The sequence below is a fragment of the Lithobates pipiens genome, unplaced genomic scaffold, assembly GCF_037356315.1.
Source record: "Lithobates pipiens isolate NorthernLeopardFrog02 unplaced genomic scaffold, aLitPip1_a1.2 Scaffold_22, whole genome shotgun sequence".
NCBI classification, from domain to species: Eukaryota; Metazoa; Chordata; class Amphibia; order Anura; family Ranidae; genus Lithobates; species Lithobates pipiens.
Window position 1 is genome coordinate 302,436,542 of NW_027507784.1, and position 19,823 is coordinate 302,456,364.

At 46.8% G+C, this 19,823-nt stretch overlaps 1 protein-coding gene across 2 annotated transcripts in view; it reads left to right on the top strand.

The window, feature by feature from the left end:
* The first annotated feature begins 891 nt into the window (after positions 1-891).
* CREBBP (CREB binding lysine acetyltransferase) overlaps positions 892-19,823 on the top strand; it is a 112,024-nt gene continuing 93,092 nt past the window's right edge. For both annotated transcript variants that reach the window (XM_077449266.1, XM_077449267.1), the window contains exon 1: positions 892-2,264. In XM_077449266.1, the coding sequence (XP_077305392.1) occupies positions 2,177-2,264 (88 nt within the window). In that variant the 5' untranslated portion in view covers positions 892-2,176. The remainder of the gene's footprint in view (positions 2,265-19,823) is intronic.

Genomic DNA, 19,823 nt, shown 5'->3' on the forward strand with positions numbered 1-19,823 from the left:
GCTATTTTTTCCAAGAGGTGTGCTACCAAATATTAAAGTGAGGATGACAATTTTGTCCAGTCTGTTGTTGGAATGTGTCAGATTTGGCTTTTTGTTTCTCCACTTTTTTGTGTCATACCAATACATACAAAAGAAATAAACATGAGAATACCTAAACATTTGTAATTGCAACAATTTTCTAGGTGAAGTGGTGCAGTATGTGACAGAAATGGAAGGGTGCTAATATTTCTGGCCATGACTGTATAAAGGGGTGCCAGATAATATATATTTACATAGAAGGGGTACCAGATATTATATTTTCATATATAAAAGAGTTCTGAAGAATATATAAATTGTATTTATTTTGCAGCTTGTACACCTGTGTATGGTTTGCTGGGTATACACACATATATATATATATATATATAAACACACACAGATATATATATATATATCCATCCAGGGTTTGCATGATGCATTTGATGCCCATTGGGTGCATGCACCCCTCCTGTCTGTGTATCATGCCTTGCTCTTCTCCTGACCCGTAATCACAGCCCAGGGTTGTCACCCTCGCAGCGCTCCAGTGACAGCAGTACAGCGGTTCCCCATCCACCTTCCACAGGAGGATTCCTCCGCTACTGCTTCCACCTTCAGCCGGAGCCTCTGGGCGTGGCCAAACCGTACGTCAGCGGGCGCGGCCAACCAACCATGGGCGTGTCCTGCCACTCCCTACAGGCGTGCCCTCCCCCCGCACAGCAGTCTACGTGCGCTTCCCCTCCGCCCGCTCCGTTTAGCTTCATCCTCCATAGCCTGTACATCTAACTCCTCCCACCCACCACCCCCCCCCTCCTCCTTTCTCCCGTGCGTGCTGCGTAGCTCCTCCCCTCCTCCCGCCGTCGTAGAAGAGAGGAGGAAAAAAAAAAAAAAAAAACTTTTTTTTTTTAATTGAGGAATCAACAGCCGCCATCTTGTCGCGGCTCGGTCAGCGCCGGAGATCTCCGGGGCCCAGCGAAGGAAGAGAGAGTGGGGCTGCCGGCATTCGAGAGGCAGGGGGGGGCGGCTCGTTCTCCCCGCCACCCCCGGAGGAGGCTGCTGTTTGTCCTGTAATCCCCGGGGCCCCCCGTGTGCCAGCGGCGGCTCTTCATTGTTTTCCCTCCCCTCCCGGAGGAGGAGGAGGAAGCGGCCGCACGGTTGCGTGGGCGGGCGGAGAAGGAACCGGCAGCGGCGGAGGGGAAGGGGGGCCGGAATCCAGGGCCTGACGCAACCTCCATCTCCCCCGGGGCCTACCTTCTCCTGACACCCCCGACACCCCAACTTTTTTTGGGGGGTCGACGGTTACCCCGAAATTTCCCCGTGGACCCGGCGGGAGCGCGCATTGCGGGTTCATATTTGGGGGGTGACGCTACTTTTGGGGGTCTTTTTTTATTTATTTCGGGGGTGACCCGACTGATGCCTGTTTTTTTTTTTTTCCTCCCATTGGTCACACTCTGGGGATTTGTTTTCTGAGGTGGAAGTGAGGTCCTGAGGAGGGGGACACTCATAGAACAGGCAGTGACAGCGGCCACCTATATAAGGAGCAGGCACTGACAGCCCCCTATTTTAGGGTCCTAATACTCCCTACCTGTGGGTGGGCTCTGACACCTGGTGGGTCACCTGTGATTGGTTATTGGGGTGCCCTGATTAGTCTCTGGTCAGTGATAGTGGGGAGCACCTGTGATTGGTGGAGGAGGGTTATTGGGGTGCACTGATTGGAAGGTATCTGGGGTCTGATAACGGGGTGCAGCTGTAATTGGTGGAAGAGGGGGTGCACTGTTTGGGGGTGGGGGGTCACCTGTATGATTAGTATTGGGGTGCAGTGATTGTAGGGCAGATCGGGGGGGGGGAGGAGGGGGTCTGCAGGTGAGCCGGATCTCCTGTACACCGGTGAAGCTCCCCCTGCAGGGGGTCGGAGTTTGGGCCTTCCCGGCCCCGCGGGGTCCCCCCGCCCTCTCTCTCCGGGGACGATGCAGGACTCGGGGGGTCGCTGAGCTGTGGTCAGGCGGTAGTAGTAGTACGAGTGCCGGGAGGAGGTGGTGGCCGGCCCGGGGATAACTCTCCTCCTCCTCCCCTCTCTCTCTTCTCTCTCGCACTGCTCCTCCTCCGGGGAGGGAGCCTCGTCTGTCTTCGGTGACCGATCAGAAAAGGGGAGAAGAAGAAGATGGCCGAGAACCTGCTGGACGGGCCGCCCAACCGGAAGAGACCCAAACTCAGCTCGCCGGGCTTCTCGGCCAGCGCAGACAGTACAGGTAGGTGGGCCGGGGGGACCGGGCGAGGGTGCCGGCCCAGATGTGGGCGCTGCACGGAGAGTCGTGTGAGTGCATGGAGGGGAACTTCACCACCGAGCACCGGGACACGCCGCACCCGGGACACACTGCACACCGCACCCGGGAGAGAGAGGGGGGGGGGAGATCGACAGTGCAGGCCGCACAGCACACCATGGAGGGCATGTGTGATCTCTCCTGTAATCTCTATGGGGTGTGCGTTCTCTACACTGTGTGTGTGTTCTCTGCACTATGTGTGTGTGTGTGTTCTCTGCACTATGTGTGTGTGTGTGTGTGTGTTCTCTGCACTGTGTGTGTGCGTTCTCTGCACTATGTGTGTGTGTGTGCGTTCTCTGCACTATGTGTGTGTGTGTGCGTTCTCTGCACTATGTGTGTGTGTGTGTGCGTTCTCTGCACTATGTGTGTGTGTGTGTGTGCGTTCTCTGCACTATGTGTGTGTGTGTGTGTGCGTTCTCTGCACTATGTGTGTGTGTGTGTGTGTGCGTTCTCTGCACTATGTGTGTGTGTGTGCGTTCTCTGCACTATGTGTGTGTGTGTGCGTTCTCTGCACTATGTGTGTGTGTGTGCGTTCTCTGCACTATGTGTGTGTGTGTGTGCGTTCTCTGCACTATGTGTGTGTGTGTGTGCGTTCTCTGCACTATGTGTGTGTGTGTGTGCGTTCTCTGCACTATGTGTGTGTGTGTGTGCGTTCTCTGCACTATGTGTGTGTGTGTGTGCGTTCTCTGCACTATGTGTGTGTGTGTGTGTGTGCGTTCTCTGCACTATGTGTGTGTGTGTGTGTGTGCGTTCTCTGCACTATGTGTGTGTGTGTGTGTGTGCGTTCTCTGCACTATGTGTGTGTGTGTGTGCGTTCTCTGCACTATGTGTGTGTGTGTGTGTGTGCGTTCTCTGCACTATGTGTGTGTGTGTGTGTGTGCGTTCTCTGCACTATGTGTGTGTGTGTGTGTGCGTTCTCTGCACTATGTGTGTGTGTGTGTGTGCGTTCTCTGCACTATGTGTGTGTGTGTGTGTGCGTTCTCTGCACTATGTGTGTGTGTGTGTGTGCGTTCTCTGCACTATGTGTGTGTGTGTGTGTGTGTGCGTTCTCTGCACTATGTGTGTGTGTGTGTGTGCGTTCTCTGCACTATGTGTGTGTGTGTGTGTGTGCGTTCTCTGCACTGGGTGTGTGTGTGTGCGTTCTCTGCACTATGTGTGTGTGTGTGCGTTCTCTGCACTATGTGTGTGCGTTCTCTGCACTATGTGTGTGCGTTCTCTGCACTATGTGTGTGCGTTCTCTGCACTATGTGTGTGCGTTCTCTGCACTATGTGTGTGTGTGTGCGTTCTCTGCACTATGTGTGTGTGTGTGCGTTCTCTGCACTATGTGTGTGTGTGTGCGTTCTCTGCACTATGTGTGTGCGTTCTCTGCACTATGTGTGTGCGTTCTCTGCACTATGTGTGTGCGTTCTCTGCACTATGTGTGTGCGTTCTCTGCACTATGTGTGTGCGTTCTCTGCACTATGTGTGTGCGTTCTCTGCACTATGTGTGTGCGTTCTCTGCACTATGTGTGTGCGTTCTCTGCACTATGTGTGTGCGTTCTCTGCACTATGTGTGTGCGTTCTCTGCACTATGTGTGTGCGTTCTCTGCACTATGTGTGTGCGTTCTCTGCACTATGTGTGTGCGTTCTCTGCACTATGTGTGTGCGTTCTCTGCACTATGTGTGTGTGTGTGCGTTCTCTGCACTATGTGTGTGTGTGTGTGCGTTCTCTGCACTGTGTGTGTGTGTGTGTGTGCGTTCTCTGCACTGTGTGTGTGTGTGTGTGCGTTCTCTGCACTGTGTGTGTGCGTTCTCTACACTGTGTGTGTGTGTGCGTTCTCTACAGTGTGTGTGTGTGTGCGCGCGTTCTCTACACTGTGTGTGCGCGCGCGCGTTCTCTACACTGTGTGTGCGCGCGCGCGTTCTCTACACTGTGTGCGCGCGCGCGCGTTCTCTACACTGTGTGCGCGCGCGCGTTCTCTACACTGTGTGCGCGCGCGCGTTCTCTCTACACTGTGTGCGCGCGCGCGTTCTCTCTACACTGTGTGCGCGCGCGCGCGTTCTCTCTACACTGTGCGCGTTCTCTCTACACTGTGCGCGTTCTCTCTACACTGCGCGCGCGCGTTCTCTCTACACTGCGCGCGCGCGTTCTCTCTACACTGCGCGCGCGCGTTCTCTCTACACTGCGCGCGCGTTCTCTCTACACTGCGCGCGCGCGCGTTCTCTCTACACTGCGCGCGCGTTCTCTCTACACTGCGCGCGCGCGCGTTCTCTCTACACTGCGCGCGCGCGCGTTCTCTCTACACTGCGCGCGCGCGCGTTCTCTCTACACTGCGCGCGCGCGCGTTCTCTCTACACTGCGCGCGCGCGCGTTCTCTCTACACTGCGCGCGCGTTCTCTCTACACTGCGCGCGCGCGTTCTCTCTACACTGCGCGCGCGCGCGTTCTCTCTACACTGCGCGCGCGCGCGTTCTCTCTACACTGCGCGCGCGCGCGTTCTCTCTACACTGCGCGCGCGCGTTCTCTCTACACTGCGCGCGCGCGTTCTCTCTACACTGCGCGCGCGCGCGTTCTCTCTACACTGCGCGCGCGCGTTCTCTCTACACTGCGCGCGCGCGTTCTCTCTACACTGCGCGCGCGCGCGTTCTCTCTACACTGCGCGCGCGCGCGTTCTCTCTACACTGCGCGCGCGTTCTCTCTACACTGCGCGCGCGTTCTCTCTACACTGCGCGCGCGTTCTCTCTACACTGCGCGCGCGCGCGTTCTCTCTACACTGCGCGCGCGCGCGTTCTCTCTACACTGCGCGCGCGCGCGTTCTCTCTACACTGCGCGCGCGCGCGCGTTCTCTCTACACTGCGCGCGCGCGCGCGTTCTCTCTACACTGCGCGCGCGCGCGCGTTCTCTCTACACTGCGCGCGCGCGCGCGTTCTCTCTACACTGCGCGCGCGCGCGCGTTCTCTCTACACTGCGCGCGCGCGCGCGTTCTCTCTACACTGCGCGCGCGCGTTCTCTCTACACTGCGCGCGCGCGTTCTCTCTACACTGCGCGCGCGCGCTCTCTCTACACTGCGCGCGCGCGCTCTCTCTACACTGCGCGCGCGCTCTCTCTACACTGCGCGCGCGCGCGCTCTCTCTACACTGCGCGCGCGCGCGCTCTCTCTACACTGCGCGCGCGCGCGCTCTCTCTACACTGCGCGCGCGCGCGCTCTCTCTACACTGCGCGCGCGCGCGCTCTCTCTACACTGCGCGCGCGCGCGCTCTCTCTACACTGCGCGCGCTCTCTCTACACTGCGCGCGCTCTCTCTACACTGCGCGCGCTCTCTCTACACTGCGCGCGCGCGCGCTCTCTCTACACTGCGCGCGCGCGCGCTCTCTCTACACTGCGCGCGCGCGCGCTCTCTCTACACTGCGCGCGCGCGCGCTCTCTCTACACTGCGCGCGCGCGCGCTCTCTCTACACTGCGCGCGCGCGCGCTCTCTCTACACTGCGCGCGTGTGTGTGTGTGTTCTCTCTACACTGTGTGTGTGTGTGTGTGTGTGTGTATCTAGAGACTTCTGCGCTCTATGGAAAAAGTGAGGATAGCTAGTGAAAAAAGCAGCAGTCACTAAATGAGTTGTCTCTCACTGCTGAAAATTAGAATAAAAATGTGATGCGCTAATTTCAAACCATACAATAATCGCAGTAAGCCACAAATCTGCGATTATAAAATCATATAAAGTGCAACTGTGCATAAATAAATCAAAAAATGCCCCTGTGCATATATTTAGAGTAATAGCTGGTGTATAAGATAACTCTATGTGCAAAAAGACGCAAATTTGTCATATAGACTAAAATCCATATATAGAGTGTGTAAACTTATTACAATATGTACAAAGTGGAGCAAAGACAGATATCTGTGCATAAGTTAAGGTGATAACTAGTGCATAAACCATAAAGTGACTTTATGTGCAAACAGACGCAAGTTTATCATATAGACTAAAATACATATATATAAAGTGGGTGAGACTTGTTGCAAGGTATAAAATGGAGCAAAAAAACAGGTATAAAAAAAGAAGGAAAAGATATATATAAAATATTAAATCCAAGTGACCAACGTGATTAAAATGTCCCATACACAATCAGATCAAATCGTGCAATTCGGTAGACGCACTAAATAAAACGTGCAACGTGCTGGGTAGTCAATCCATCCGTGATGGTCCGTGCAGAAAGTGCAAATGCTATGTAATTACCTCACTGCTGTGGGTAAACAGCAAAATAAGTAATGGACATCAAGATGATTGCATAAACGGCTGTGTAACACAATCTTTGGGAGACTTCTCTAACTTCCTCATGAATGGCAGGTAAGCTCAAGGAAATGGATTAAAGAGGACCGCCATAGTGTAGTATTTCAAACATGTATAAATTTTATTAAAAAGATTTAAAACTACTCACAAGCGAAGTACATAAGACAGACAGCATAAAGTTTAAACCGGATATGGGCGTCACTTCCGGGTTCCTACGCGTTACGTCGTGGAGACTTCACTGTGTGTGTGTGTTCTCTACACTGTGTGTGTGTGTGTGATCTCTCTACACTGTGTGTGTGTGATCTCTCTACACTGTGTGTGTGTGTTCTCTCTACACTGTGTGTGTGTGTTCTCTCTACACTGTGTGTGTGTGTTCTCTCTACACTGTGTGTGTGTGTGTGTTCTCTCTACACTGTGTGTGTGTGTGTGTGTTCTCTCTACACTGTGTGTGTGTGTGTGTGTGTTCTCTCTACACTGTGTGTGTGTGTTCTCTCTACACTGTGTGTGTGTGTGTGTTCTCTCTACACTGTGTGTGTGTTCTCTCTACACTGTGTGTGTGTTCTCTCTACACTGTGTGTGTGTTCTCTCTACACTGTGTGTGTGTTCTCTCTACACTGTGTGTGTGTGTTCTCTCTACACTGTGTGTGTGTGTTCTCTCTACACTGTGTGTGTGTGTTCTCTCTACACTGTGTGTGTGTGTTCTCTCTACACTGTGTGTGTGTTCTCTCTACACTGTGTGTGCGTTCTCTCTACACTGTGTGTGTGTGTGTTCTCTCTACACTGTGTGTGTGTGTTCTCTCTACACTGTGTGTGTGTGTGTTCTCTCTACACTGTGTGTGTGTGTTCTCTCTACACTGTGTGTGTGTGTTCTCTCTACACTGTGTGTGTGTGTTCTCTCTACACTGTGTGTGTGTGTTCTCTCTACACTGTGTGTGTGTGTTCTCTCTACACTGTGTGTGTGTGTTCTCTCTACACTGTGTGTGTGTGTTCTCTCTACACTGTGTGTGTGTGTTCTCTCTACACTGTGTGTGTGTGTTCTCTCTACACTGTGTGTGTGTGTTCTCTCTACACTGTGTGTGTGTGTTCTCTCTACACTGTGTGTGTGTGTTCTCTCTACACTGTGTGTGTGTGTTCTCTCTACACTGTGTGTGTGTGTTCTCTCTACACTGTGTGTGTGTGTTCTCTCTACACTGTGTGTGTGTGTTCTCTCTACACTGTGTGTGTGTGTTCTCTCTACACTGTGTGTGTGTGTTCTCTCTACACTGTGTGTGTGTGTTCTCTCTACACTGTGTGTGTGTTTCTCTCTCTACACTGTGTGTGTGTGTTCTCTCTCTACACTGTGTGTGTGTGTTCTCTCTTACACTGTGTGTGTGTGTTCTCTCTCTACACTGTGTGTGTGTGTTCTCTCTCTACACTGTGTGTGTGTGTTCTCTCTCTACACTGTGTGTGTGTGTTCTCTCTCTACACTGTGTGTGTGTGTTCTCTCTCTACACTGTGTGTGTGTGTTCTCTCTCTACACTGTGTGTGTGTGTTCTCTCTCTACACTGTGTGTGTGTGTTCTCTCTCTACACTGTGTGTGTGTGTTCTCTCTCTACACTGTGTGTGTGTGTTCTCTCTCTACACTGTGTGTGTGTGTTCTCTCTCTACACTGTGTGTGTGTGTTCTCTCTCTACACTGTGTGTGTGTTCTCTCTCTACACTGTGTGTGTGTTCTCTCTCTACACTGTGTGTGTGTTCTCTCTCTACACTGTGTGTGTGTTCTCTCTCTACACTGTGTGTGTGTTCTCTCTCTACACTGTGTGTGTGTTCTCTCTCTACACTGTGTGTGTGTTCTCTCTCTACACTGTGTGTGTGTTCTCTCTACACTGTGTGTGTGTGTTCTCTCTACACTGTGTGTGTGTGTTCTCTCTACACTGTGTGTGTGTGTTCTCTCTACACTGTGTGTGTGTGTTCTCTCTACACTGTGTGTGTGTGTTCTCTCTACACTGTGTGTGTGTGTTCTCTCTACACTGTGTGTGTGTGTTCTCTCTACACTGTGTGTGTGTGTTCTCTCTACACTGTGTGTGTGTGTTCTCTCTACACTGTGTGTGTGTGTTCTCTCTACACTGTGTGTGTGTGTTCTCTCTACACTGTGTGTGTGTGTTCTCTCTACACTGTGTGTGTGTGTTCTCTCTACACTGTGTGTGTGTGTTCTCTCTACACTGTGTGTGTGTGTTCTCTCTACACTGTGTGTGTGTGTTCTCTCTACACTGTGTGTGTGTGTTCTCTCTACACTGTGTGTGTGTGTTCTCTCTACACTGTGTGTGTGTGTTCTCTCTACACTGTGTGTGTGTGTTCTCTCTACACTGTGTGTGTGTGTTCTCTCTACACTGTGTGTGTGTGTTCTCTCTACACTGTGTTGTGTGTGTTCTCTCTACACTGTGTGTGTGTGTTCTCTCTACACTGTGTGTGTGTGTGTTCTCTCTACACTGTGTGTGTGTGTGTTCTCTCTACACTGTGTGTGTGTGTGTTCTCTCTACACTGTGTGTGTGTGTGTGTTCTCTCTACACTGTGTGTGTGTGTGTGTGTTCTCTCTACACTGTGTGTGTGTGTGTGTGTGTTCTCTCTACACTGTGTGTGTGTGTGTGTGTGTTCTCTCTACACTGTGTGTGTGTGTGTGTGTGTTCTCTCTACACTGTGTGTGTGTGTGTGTGTGTGTTCTCTCTACACTGTGTGTGTGTGTGTGTGTGTTCTCTCTACACTGTGTGTGTGTGTGTGTGTGTTCTCTCTACACTGTGTGTGTGTGTGTGTGTGTTCTCTCTACACTGTGTGTGTGTGTGTGTGTGTTCTCTCTACACTGTGTGTGTGTGTGTGTGTTCTCTCTACACTGTGTGTGTGTGTGTGTGTTCTCTCTACACTGTGTGTTCTCTCTACACTGTGTGTGTGTGTGTGTTCTCTCTACACTGTGTGTGTGTGTGTGTGTTCTCTCTACACTGTGTGTGTGTGTGTGTTCTCTCTACACTGTGTGTGTGTGTGTGTTCTCTCTACACTGTGTGTGTGTGTGTGTGTGTGTTCTCTCTACACTGTGTGTGTGTGTGTGTTCTCTCTACACTGTGTGTGTGTGTGTTCTCTCTACACTGTGTGTGTTCTCTCTACACTGTGTGTGTTCTCTCTACACTGTGTGTGTTCTCTCTACACTGTGTGTGTTCTCTCTACACTGTGTGTGTTCTCTCTACACTGTGTGTGTTCTCTCTACACTGTGTGTGTTCTCTCTACACTGTGTGTGTTCTCTCTACACTGTGTGTGTGTGTGTGTTCTCTCTACACTGTGTGTGTGTGTGTGTTCTCTCTACACTGTGTGTGTGTGTGTGTTCTCTCTACACTGTGTGTGTGTGTGTGTGTTCTCTCTACACTGTGTGTGTGTGTGTGTTCTCTCTACACTGTGTGTGTGTGTGTGTTCTCTCTACACTGTGTGTGTGTGTGTGTGTGTGTTCTCTCTACACTGTGTGTGTGTGTGTTCTCTCTACACTGTGTGTGTGTGTGTTCTCTCTACACTGTGTGTGTGTGTGTTCTCTCTACACTGTGTGTGTGTGTGTGTGTGTGTTCTCTCTACACTGTGTGTGTGTGTTCTCTCTACACTGTGTGTGTGTGTGTGTTCTCTCTACACTGTGTGTGTGTGTGTGTGTGTGTTCTCTCTACACTGTGTGTGTGTGTGTGTGTGTTCTCTCTACACTGTGTGTGTGTGTGTGTGTGTTCTCTCTACACTGTGTGTGTGTGTGTGTGTGTTCTCTCTACACTGTGTGTGTGTGTGTGTGTGTGTGTTCTCTCTACACTGTGTGTGTGTGTGTGTGTGTTCTCCTACCATCTCTATGATCTCTCTGTGCAGCATGCCACATTGTTGATGTGACGAGTGTCATTATACGGATCTCTTCATTCATCTCGGATCGCAGTGCTCTTCATCTCTGTGTGTCTGACATGCATAAAGTCTGTGCGTTTTTATAAATGTGCAACAAGAGTGTGTGTTTGGTTTTTATTTTTCAGTGCACAGGTATGAACGGGGCATAAGGCTGCGTTTTTACCTGAGCATTTTGTGTGCGTGGGTGATTTTGCGCACAGCTCAGGGCCATGCATTGCGCTACACACATAGGGCTGTCTGGTGGCTTTAGCACTGCATTTAGTGAATGAGGCCACAGGGTCTGTTCCGCTCTGGAGCGTGGTGTGTCGGATGCATTCTCTGTGTGTTTACTACTTGTGAATGCACTGCCTTTGCAAGTTGTACACAGGTGCCAATTTTACCTGGGTTCACACTATGAGTGGCATATGAATCTCACAGAAATGAGCTAAGCACATTCCTGTGCGATTCTGTGTAGTGCGTTTTTTTTTTTTTTTTTTTGAGGCAGTTTATTTTGAATGGGCTCAAATCACAACATATTTCTCCAAAAGTAGTGCATGCACCAATGTTAGTACCATGCGATCTGGTGCATCACATTATGTTTGCGACTTGCATTTGGGGTGCCATTATCATTGCACTGACACCCGCTGCAGATCACCAGTGCAGTGCAATTTGAATGTGGTGCGTGAAACTTGCAAAAAAAAACAAGGGTTTCCCACACTGCTTTCTGCTCCAACGTGCTCTTATTAAAGTGGAGTCCCACCCAAAAATTGAACTTTCGCTGTCTGGATTCCTACCCCTCTGGTGTCACAATTGCCACCTATCAGGGGAGAGCAGATACCTAATACAGGTATTTGCTCCCACTCAAGCCGCTGCAGTATGAGCGGCAATCTACGCCATTTCCGGCCCCTCCTCCGTCTCGTACCTGCGAGACACACAGGTCCCAGAAGACAGCAGGGACCACTCAGAACCCACAGCGTGGCTCGTGCATGCCCAATAGGGAACCAGCCTGTGAAGCTGCAGGGCTTCACTTCCTGATTCCATTACTAGCAATACCAACTCCTCCACCCGGAGCTGTGGGGCGGGTCGGCTTCCGGTGAGGACATCGCGGGTGCCCTGGACAAGTAAGTGTCCTTATTTTAAAAGTCAGCAGCTGCAGTATTTGTAGCTGCTGACTTTTTTTTAATTTATATATATATATATATATATATATATATATATATATATATATATAATTTTTTTTTTTTTTTTTTTGGTGGAACTCCGCTTTAATGGAATTCCCAAACAAACACATCTTGTAAACACAGTGCATTTGCAGTCACCCCACTGCATGGTGCATATTGCAGAAGTAGTGCATGCATTTCTTTTTGCACATTCCTGTGCGTTTTGCAACTTCTTAAAACGAATGGCTGTCAAAACTGACACACCAAGGACCACATGTGAACGTGCATACTGGTGTGAACCAGCCCATGTAAAATAAATCCTTCTTGTGACAAGATTTCATGTCTATGACTTTTCATTCTGCCACCAACTTAGGCTGCATTCGCACACCAACCAAAGCACACAGTGCCATTCATGAGTAATGGGGCACCCCAGACGCACGTTTCTCATCCAAAATATTAACACTTCGTGTATGTGGTGCAACGTGGTGTGAATGATGCCGAATATTTTTTGGTTTTGTATAGGATCGATTCTGGTGACTGATTGTTTCATGTGTTCAACTTTTTCTTCTCCAACCTGCAACCCATAACACTGGCTTCATTCACACACAAAAAACGGGTGTCATGCTTGTGGTGCCATTTGTTTATGGTGCACCCGACATGCAATTTTCACACAAGAGATGCAAAAAAAGGTGCATAAGCAAGTTTGTTGCATGTAGGGCAGCACATTCATTCTAGTGTGTGTAGCATGAAAACAATTCTAGTGTGTGTAGCATGAAAACACGCAGGCTTCAGTGTGAATAGGGCCTAATACTTCATAGTTGTGTATAGAATGTTTCATGTGTACAAGTGGAAGTTCACCCAAAATGAAAGTTCTGCTTGTTTTCACCCCCGCCATACACTGCCGCCTTTTTTGGAGTGTGGGGGGTTGAGTACCTGGTTTTGACAGATACTCGCTCCCACTTCTGGCAAGATTGCCACAGCAAAGTTTGGCCCCTCTGCTTTCTGGGACACATCACAGGTCCCAGAAGACTGCAGAACCATTTCCCAAACACAGCATGACTAGCACACAGCCCGTTTCCCTTACCTAAGATGCCGGCGTCTGCACCAGAAGCTGATTGAAGAATAAGGTTGGGTGAGGACATCGCAGGATCCCTAGACAGGTAAGTGTCCTTCTCTTAAAAGTCAGCAGCTACAGTATTTGTAGCTGCTGACTTTAATTGTTTTGGGAGGAGACCGGAGCTTCTCTTTAACCTACAACCCAGAACACTTGGGCTCTGTTCACATCTGCGTAGAAGTGCGTGTTCCTGCTATGCACAAAAAAAATGTTTGTTGCACTTGTGGTGCTATTAATTGCTAATGGCACCCCAAACATGGCCAGCAAAAGAACATTTTCATCTGAAAAGGTGTGGAGGTATTGTGTGTGTGTGTGTGTGTGTATGTATGTATGTGTATATATATATATATATATATATATATATATATATATATATATATATATATATATATATATATATATATATATATATATATATATATATATATATATATTTTTTTTTTGTGTGTGGTGTATATGTTAATATTTAAAAATAAATGTATTCGTAGAAATAATTCTGCCACCCATGGTGTTGTGTGATCTTACATTAGAACATCCACTGACGGGGGAATGTTCCCTGATATCCAATTATTCATCAGACAGAACTATGTGCGATCGATCTGTCTGGTGCGCAGTTCAATGTTGGTAGAACATTCCAAGGCGGGCCTTTTCTATGAATTAATAAAAAGTCATTTACCTCAGCTGTATAATATTGATAGTATTTTTATCATTTCGATATGTAAGGCAGTTGGTGTCGTTTCACTGGACTTGTTGAAGAACACATTTTTTATAATAATGTTTAGTGAACGTTAAAGCAATGTTACATGAGCGACACAAGTGATTGCAGATGTTTAATGTTGGCTGGGTCACATAGCAAACATAGTTCTGTCTGAAACACCATTCACTATTGGACAATGTACTCAGAGGGCGCAGACTATTCGTAGCGGTATTTGTGATATAAAAGAAAACTATTCATCTTGCACATGCATCATCTTTTTTTATATTGAAGTGTATGCAATGTGTATCGCCTGCAAAATATGGCGAAAATAAAAATAGTTTTTCTCCTCGTTCTGCAGATGAGGTGCATGATTTTTATTTGTGTATATGTTCTAGATCGTGAATTCCCCCCCACCTTGATCTGAACAAAAGCATTTTCCTGATTCTAAGCAGAGTTCTCTGCTCAAGCCGACAGCTGTCAAAAAAAAAAAGTCTGCCAAGTTCCACAACATTCCTCAGCTGCTAAGTTAACTATAAATATTGTAACATTTTGTTCTTTAGATCAAAGAAATGAACTTCGCTCTGAAAATGAGGGAAGTTTAACTACTTTAAAGACTTAACCTTTTCTGACACTTGTTGGTTTCAAGTTAAAATCATTATGTTTTGCTAGAAAATTACTTACAGTGTGTGTGTATATGTGTGTGTGTATGTATGTGTGTGTGTGTATATATATATACACACACACACACACACACACACCCACCCTAGAGAATAAAATGGTTGTTGCAATATTTTATGTCATACTGTATTTGCGCAGCGGTCTTTCAAATGCAATTTTTTGGAGGAAAGAAAATACACAAATTAAAAAAACAAAACGGTAAAGTTGGCCCAACTTTTTTTATATAATGTGAAAGATGTTGCGCCGTGAGAATCGTGATCCTTAATCTAAGCTAAAGGATTGTGATTCTCATTTTTCTCAGCTCTAGTTTGTGTGTGTGTGTGTGTGTGTGTGTGTGTGTGTGTATTCTTCCCCTAAAAAAAATTTACATACTGTTACTGCTGACTTTTTTAAAATTAGGACATTAGTCCTGACGTCCAGCAATGTTGGCACTGCAGCTGTTTCCATCGGCTCTCTGCTGCTGACGCCGCCATTGCCGATAAAGGAACCCGGTAGCGAAGGTCCCTACTGTGCTCTTCTACTGGTCTGATAGTAAGGGAGGGGGGCCAGACTTCCGTCGGACCTCGCTGCGGCGTCGTACCTAAGAAGTGTGGACCCAGGGTACCTGCCAAAGCGCAACCCCCCCCCGAGAGGTGCCAAATGTGGCACCGGAAAGGGAGGGGGAGACAGATGAGTGGAAGATCCAGTTTTGGCTGCAACTCCACTTTAACATGTAAGTAGGCTTGTGAAATGTTAATGGGTGTGTGTTGGGGAATATTATGTTCATCTAAAATTGAAGCATGTTGCACATCAGTCATACAAGTGATAGCAGATGCTTGATGTTGGCTGGGTCAAATAGTAGTCTTGGCCCCCAAATCTGATTTGATGTTGGATAAGCGGTGCAACATGGCGATCATTCATTGCAGTATACTTTTTACTTTAAAATTACATGCCTATAAAGAATCTAAAATTTTTTTTTTTGTGTGTTGTATAACCTAAATTAGACTTGGAATGTTTATGATGCAACCCCCCAAATAAATGCACAGCGAAAACGATTACAGTAAAAAAAAACGAAAAAAAACAAAAACCCAAGAAATGATTTCTGTAGAAATCGGGGATGACGCTGGTCCTTTCTATGGGATTCCAGGAAAGCTGAGAATTCCAAATTCTGCAAGAGGACAGGATTTTAGTTCCTCGGCTTTCTTGGGATTCAGTGTTCCCTGGTTTAGCCACATCACCCCTCACTTCAGTGAGTCCACCAGAAGAACTCGATGTAAGCTAAGTATTTTTTTACTTTCATTTTTTATTTTTATTTCCCCTTCCAGTCTTTTTTTTTTTTTTTTTTTAATGTTCTTGCTTTCTCTGAGCATTTTTTTTTTTTTGGCATGGAGAGGCTGCAACATAAGTGAACTTTTGTATTTTCATACAAGGTCCACTTTAATATAAAATCATACAGCTTTCTTAGGTAGTCATAAAAAATAACATGCTTTGTATAAAGTTTCATAAGGCACGTGCTAGTGTGTAAAAATATCCACATTTTTAAACTGACTGTGACAGTCTTTAGAAAAAAAAAATTGGGTGGCCATACCTATAGGAATAACATACCATGTCTGAAAAATATTACAAGGTAGAGAGATGCATCCTCATGCCAGCAAACTTCTTTTTTTTGTCGGGTTTATCGAAAGTTAATGCATATTGCAAACTGGCTATGCAATTGTTCATGTCCAAATGTAAACTAAAGTATTGAAGAGCGTTTAGACCCCTTTCACACTGAGGCATTTTTCAGGTGTTTTAGCGATAGAAATGGTGCCTGTAAAGCACCTGCCTCCCATGCCGTCTGAGTGCTTTTACACTGGGGCGGTGCACTTGCGGGCGGTAAGAAAGAGTCCTGCAAGCAGCATCTTTGGGGCAGCTTGGAAGCACAAAACACCCCTGCCCATTGAAATGAGCAGCGCTTCCGAAGTTTAGGTTTATCGAATGTTAATGCATGTTGCACACTACAGGCACTTCCCAAGTGTCTGAAAGCGCTGCAACACGGGTGTTTTTAACCCCTTTTTTGGGGCTAAAAACACCCAGCTAGTGGCTGAAAAGCACTGCTAAAACTAATGGCACTTTACTCCCAATGCATGGATGGCCCCAGTGTAAAGGGGGTCTTTATGTGCTCGATAGGGGAGCCCCATTTAACAATGAAAAGTGTATGTTATGTTTGTATTACACATAGCGATTTTAAAAGGTAGGTCGCTTTGATTGGCAGCAGAAGACATCATTATTTTATTGTACTGTATGTGTTTGTGCTGTGTAAACGTATGCTGCATGTTGGCAATTTTTAAAAGGCAAGTTTGCTTCCATAGTTTGATTTGACCTGGTTGGGGAACAATTGGCAGTATTTTGTGTTTGTTCTGTATAACTTGCAAGGATTATGCATGGTTGCGTTGTGAGATGACCAACACTAAAGCCTGGGACATACCACTATTTTTATTTTTTTTTATTTTCTTTTTGCTGGGTTGAATAAATAAAAAACCTGATATCTGATTGGCGGCGCTGATGTTAGTACAGCATTCCCCCCCCCCCCCCCCCCCCCGCTGAGCTATTGTGTTTTGACAGGAGGGCTGCTCCGCACCAGAACACTTAGGTGAGTGATCTTTGCCGTTGGCTCTCTGATTAAGAGCCAGTCGGTTGCTGGTTTTCCAGCATGCTCGTCTGACAGAAGCTGGCCAAGTTGACGGCTTCTGTCTGACCGGCTGCCATACACGCTGGCTAAATGTCGGATTGTTTTTATGGAACCGGCCGATGTCCCCTGGCATTTGGCACGTTTGTACTAGGCTTTACATCAGGGATCTCAAACTGGTGGCCCTCCAGCTGTTGCAAAACTATAAGTCCCATGAGGCATTGCAAGGCTGACAGTTACAATCATGGTTACCACAGGCAGAGGCATGATGGGACTTGTAGTTTTGCAACAGCTGGAGGGCCGCTAGTTTGAGACCCCTGCTTTACATACTGCAAAGTACACACTGTACAAAAGTTTCCTTCGATCCATGTAGGAGTGAGAGATAAAGATCTAGCTATGCCTTTGTGTGTATGTATAATGTTCAAATATCTCGTTATAGTATAGGTATACATAGCACCGTTATATGGGCTAGCAAACACATTTGTATGATAGTAATGTAAAAGGTAGGTTTAAAGTTTTTATAATTGCCTAAAGCGGAGTTCCACCCAAAAGTGGAACTTCTGCTGTACGGTATTCTGACCCCCTGACATGCCACATTTGGCATGTTATTTTTTTTTTTAAAATTTTTTTTGCGAGGGGGCGGGTACCTACTTTTGACAGGTACCAAGTTGCCCGCACCACCTACACCTAATCGGCAACTCCACCCTCCCCCCCCCCCCCCCCCATTCCCTCTTCAATCTTCTGGGACACTTCACAGGTCCCAGAATATTGCCCAGCCATTAAGGACACGCAGCGCAACTCGTGCATCCGCAGTGCTCACCCAGCTTTGAAGCCGCAAGATGTCACAGCTGGGTGCCCACACTTGCTATGCCGGCATGGTGGACGGATAACGGAGGCTTTGTGCGGCCGCATCGCGTACAGGTGAGTGTGTTTATTAAAAAAAAAAAAAAAAAAAAAAAAAAAACATGGGTCCAGCTGTAACTCTGCTTTAAGACCCCTTTTCAGGCGGACGTCTCTTAAGTGGAATCCACTTCTTCAGTGGAGGATCTCTCCGTTGAGCAGGTGGATGACAGGTTCTGTCTGCTTCACTATGCAGAGCGGACACGGGCATTGTCCCACTCTCATCTATGATGGAAGTGGACCGCCTGTCTGTTTCAATCTGATCTGCCGGATGGTTGGAAAATAGGACCACCTGTTTTTGGAGGATTGGGTGGCTGCTCCATAGGGGACAAAGCAGAGTCTGACAGATGGACCTGATCGGACAGTCGGTGTGAAAGGGGCCTTAACCAATTGCCAACCGGGCCATAGCCGAAAGACGGCTACAGTGTGGTCGTGTTTTTCTGGGAAGGCGTCCATGGACGTCCTCCCAGAATCTTGCTCCCGCAAACATTCGTGACTGCCCGGATTGCGGTAAACGGCCGCTGGTAGTGGCCTTTTACCACGTGATTGCTCCGTCAAATGACGGAGCGATCACTTGTAAACAAACTGGTGTCTTGTCATGACGCTGCTTCCTCCCTCCTCTCTGTACTGATCGGTACAGTGCGAGGGGGGGGAGATGGCAGCAGCGCTGTGGGCTGGATGTGTAGTGCCCACAGTGCTGCTCTGTGACAATACTGTGCAGTACTCTGCAACACTGTGCAGTACTCTGCCAATAATCTGCAATACATTTTAACAGAATTTTTTATTTTTATTTTTTTACCAAATTTTCTGTATAATTTTTTTTTTTTGATAGCGCAAAAAATAAAAAACCCAGTGGTGATTAAATACCACCAAAAGAAAGCTCCATTTGTGTGGGGGGGGGGGGGGGAAGGACAAACATTTCATATAGGTACAGTGTTGCATGACTGTGATTACCTGCGGTTATGTGCATAAAGCTGCGCTAAATCGCACCTGGACGCATTCAATTCTATTTCTATTCGCACCAAACTGCATGTAACAAAATCGCAGCTAAACGCAGTGTGTGAATGGGGCCATAGGAAAGCATTGTGTGCTTTTAGCTGCAGTAGAAAACTAGAAAACCCGCAGCTAAAAGCACCATTCTATCCGTCCGTGTGAAAGGGGCCTAAGGGGCATTGAGTAGCCTAAGATTTTGGGGCATATATTGTATAGGTAACTAGTAGAAGTCCAGGTTGTCCAGTAGCACCTCTTAGGTGCTGCTGATGCTAAAATATATGCTAAAACATAAACTAGTTATGTTTCTCTGCCTCCATTGCATGCATATAATAAAAAAAAAAAAAAAAAAATATATATATATATATATATATATATATATATATATATATATATATATATATATATATATATATATATATATATATATATATATATATATATATATATATATATATATATATATATTAGTGTGTGTGTTTTTTTTTTTTTTTATCATTTATCAGGAAACATTTATACATAGTTATTTGGCAAATAGTGAGCAAGATGGAACTATCAAATAGGGGATTTTTCTGAAGTTTGGGAATAACTTTAAAACCTAGTAAATAAGAAATTACCCCACAGTCAGATTTCAATAAGGTAAAATGGAGAAGGAGTGGACACTTTTTTATTTTTTTATGATGTGCTTATTGTATGGTATGGCCATTCCTTTTTGCCAAATTTCTTGTATGTATATATTGTTTAAATGAAAAATGTATAAAATAAAGCTTATAAAAAAATAAAAATAAAGTTGTGTTAAACACTTTCACCTTTAGAGCCGGTTCACACTAGGATGGCTTGTCAGGTGACTTAGCTGCCTGACAAGTTGCGTCCCGTTCTGTAAAATGGAACCGCTCTAATAGGAGCGACTCAAGTCACTCCAATTTAGGAAAAGGTTCCTGTACTACTTTGGGGGCGACTTGCATTGACTTCTATATAGAAGTCTTTTTGCTCTTAGGGTAGACAAAAGACAATAAACTTCCACTGAGATGGTTTGGTTTACTGGGACCAGTATAAAAATATTTTTATTAGTAAATCAAGCTAGTTGTCTCTGTATAAGGATATGTTTCTGGATTTGTGTATATAAGTGATAGAATACTGGAGAAGTATCCACCACCCCTGTAGAAG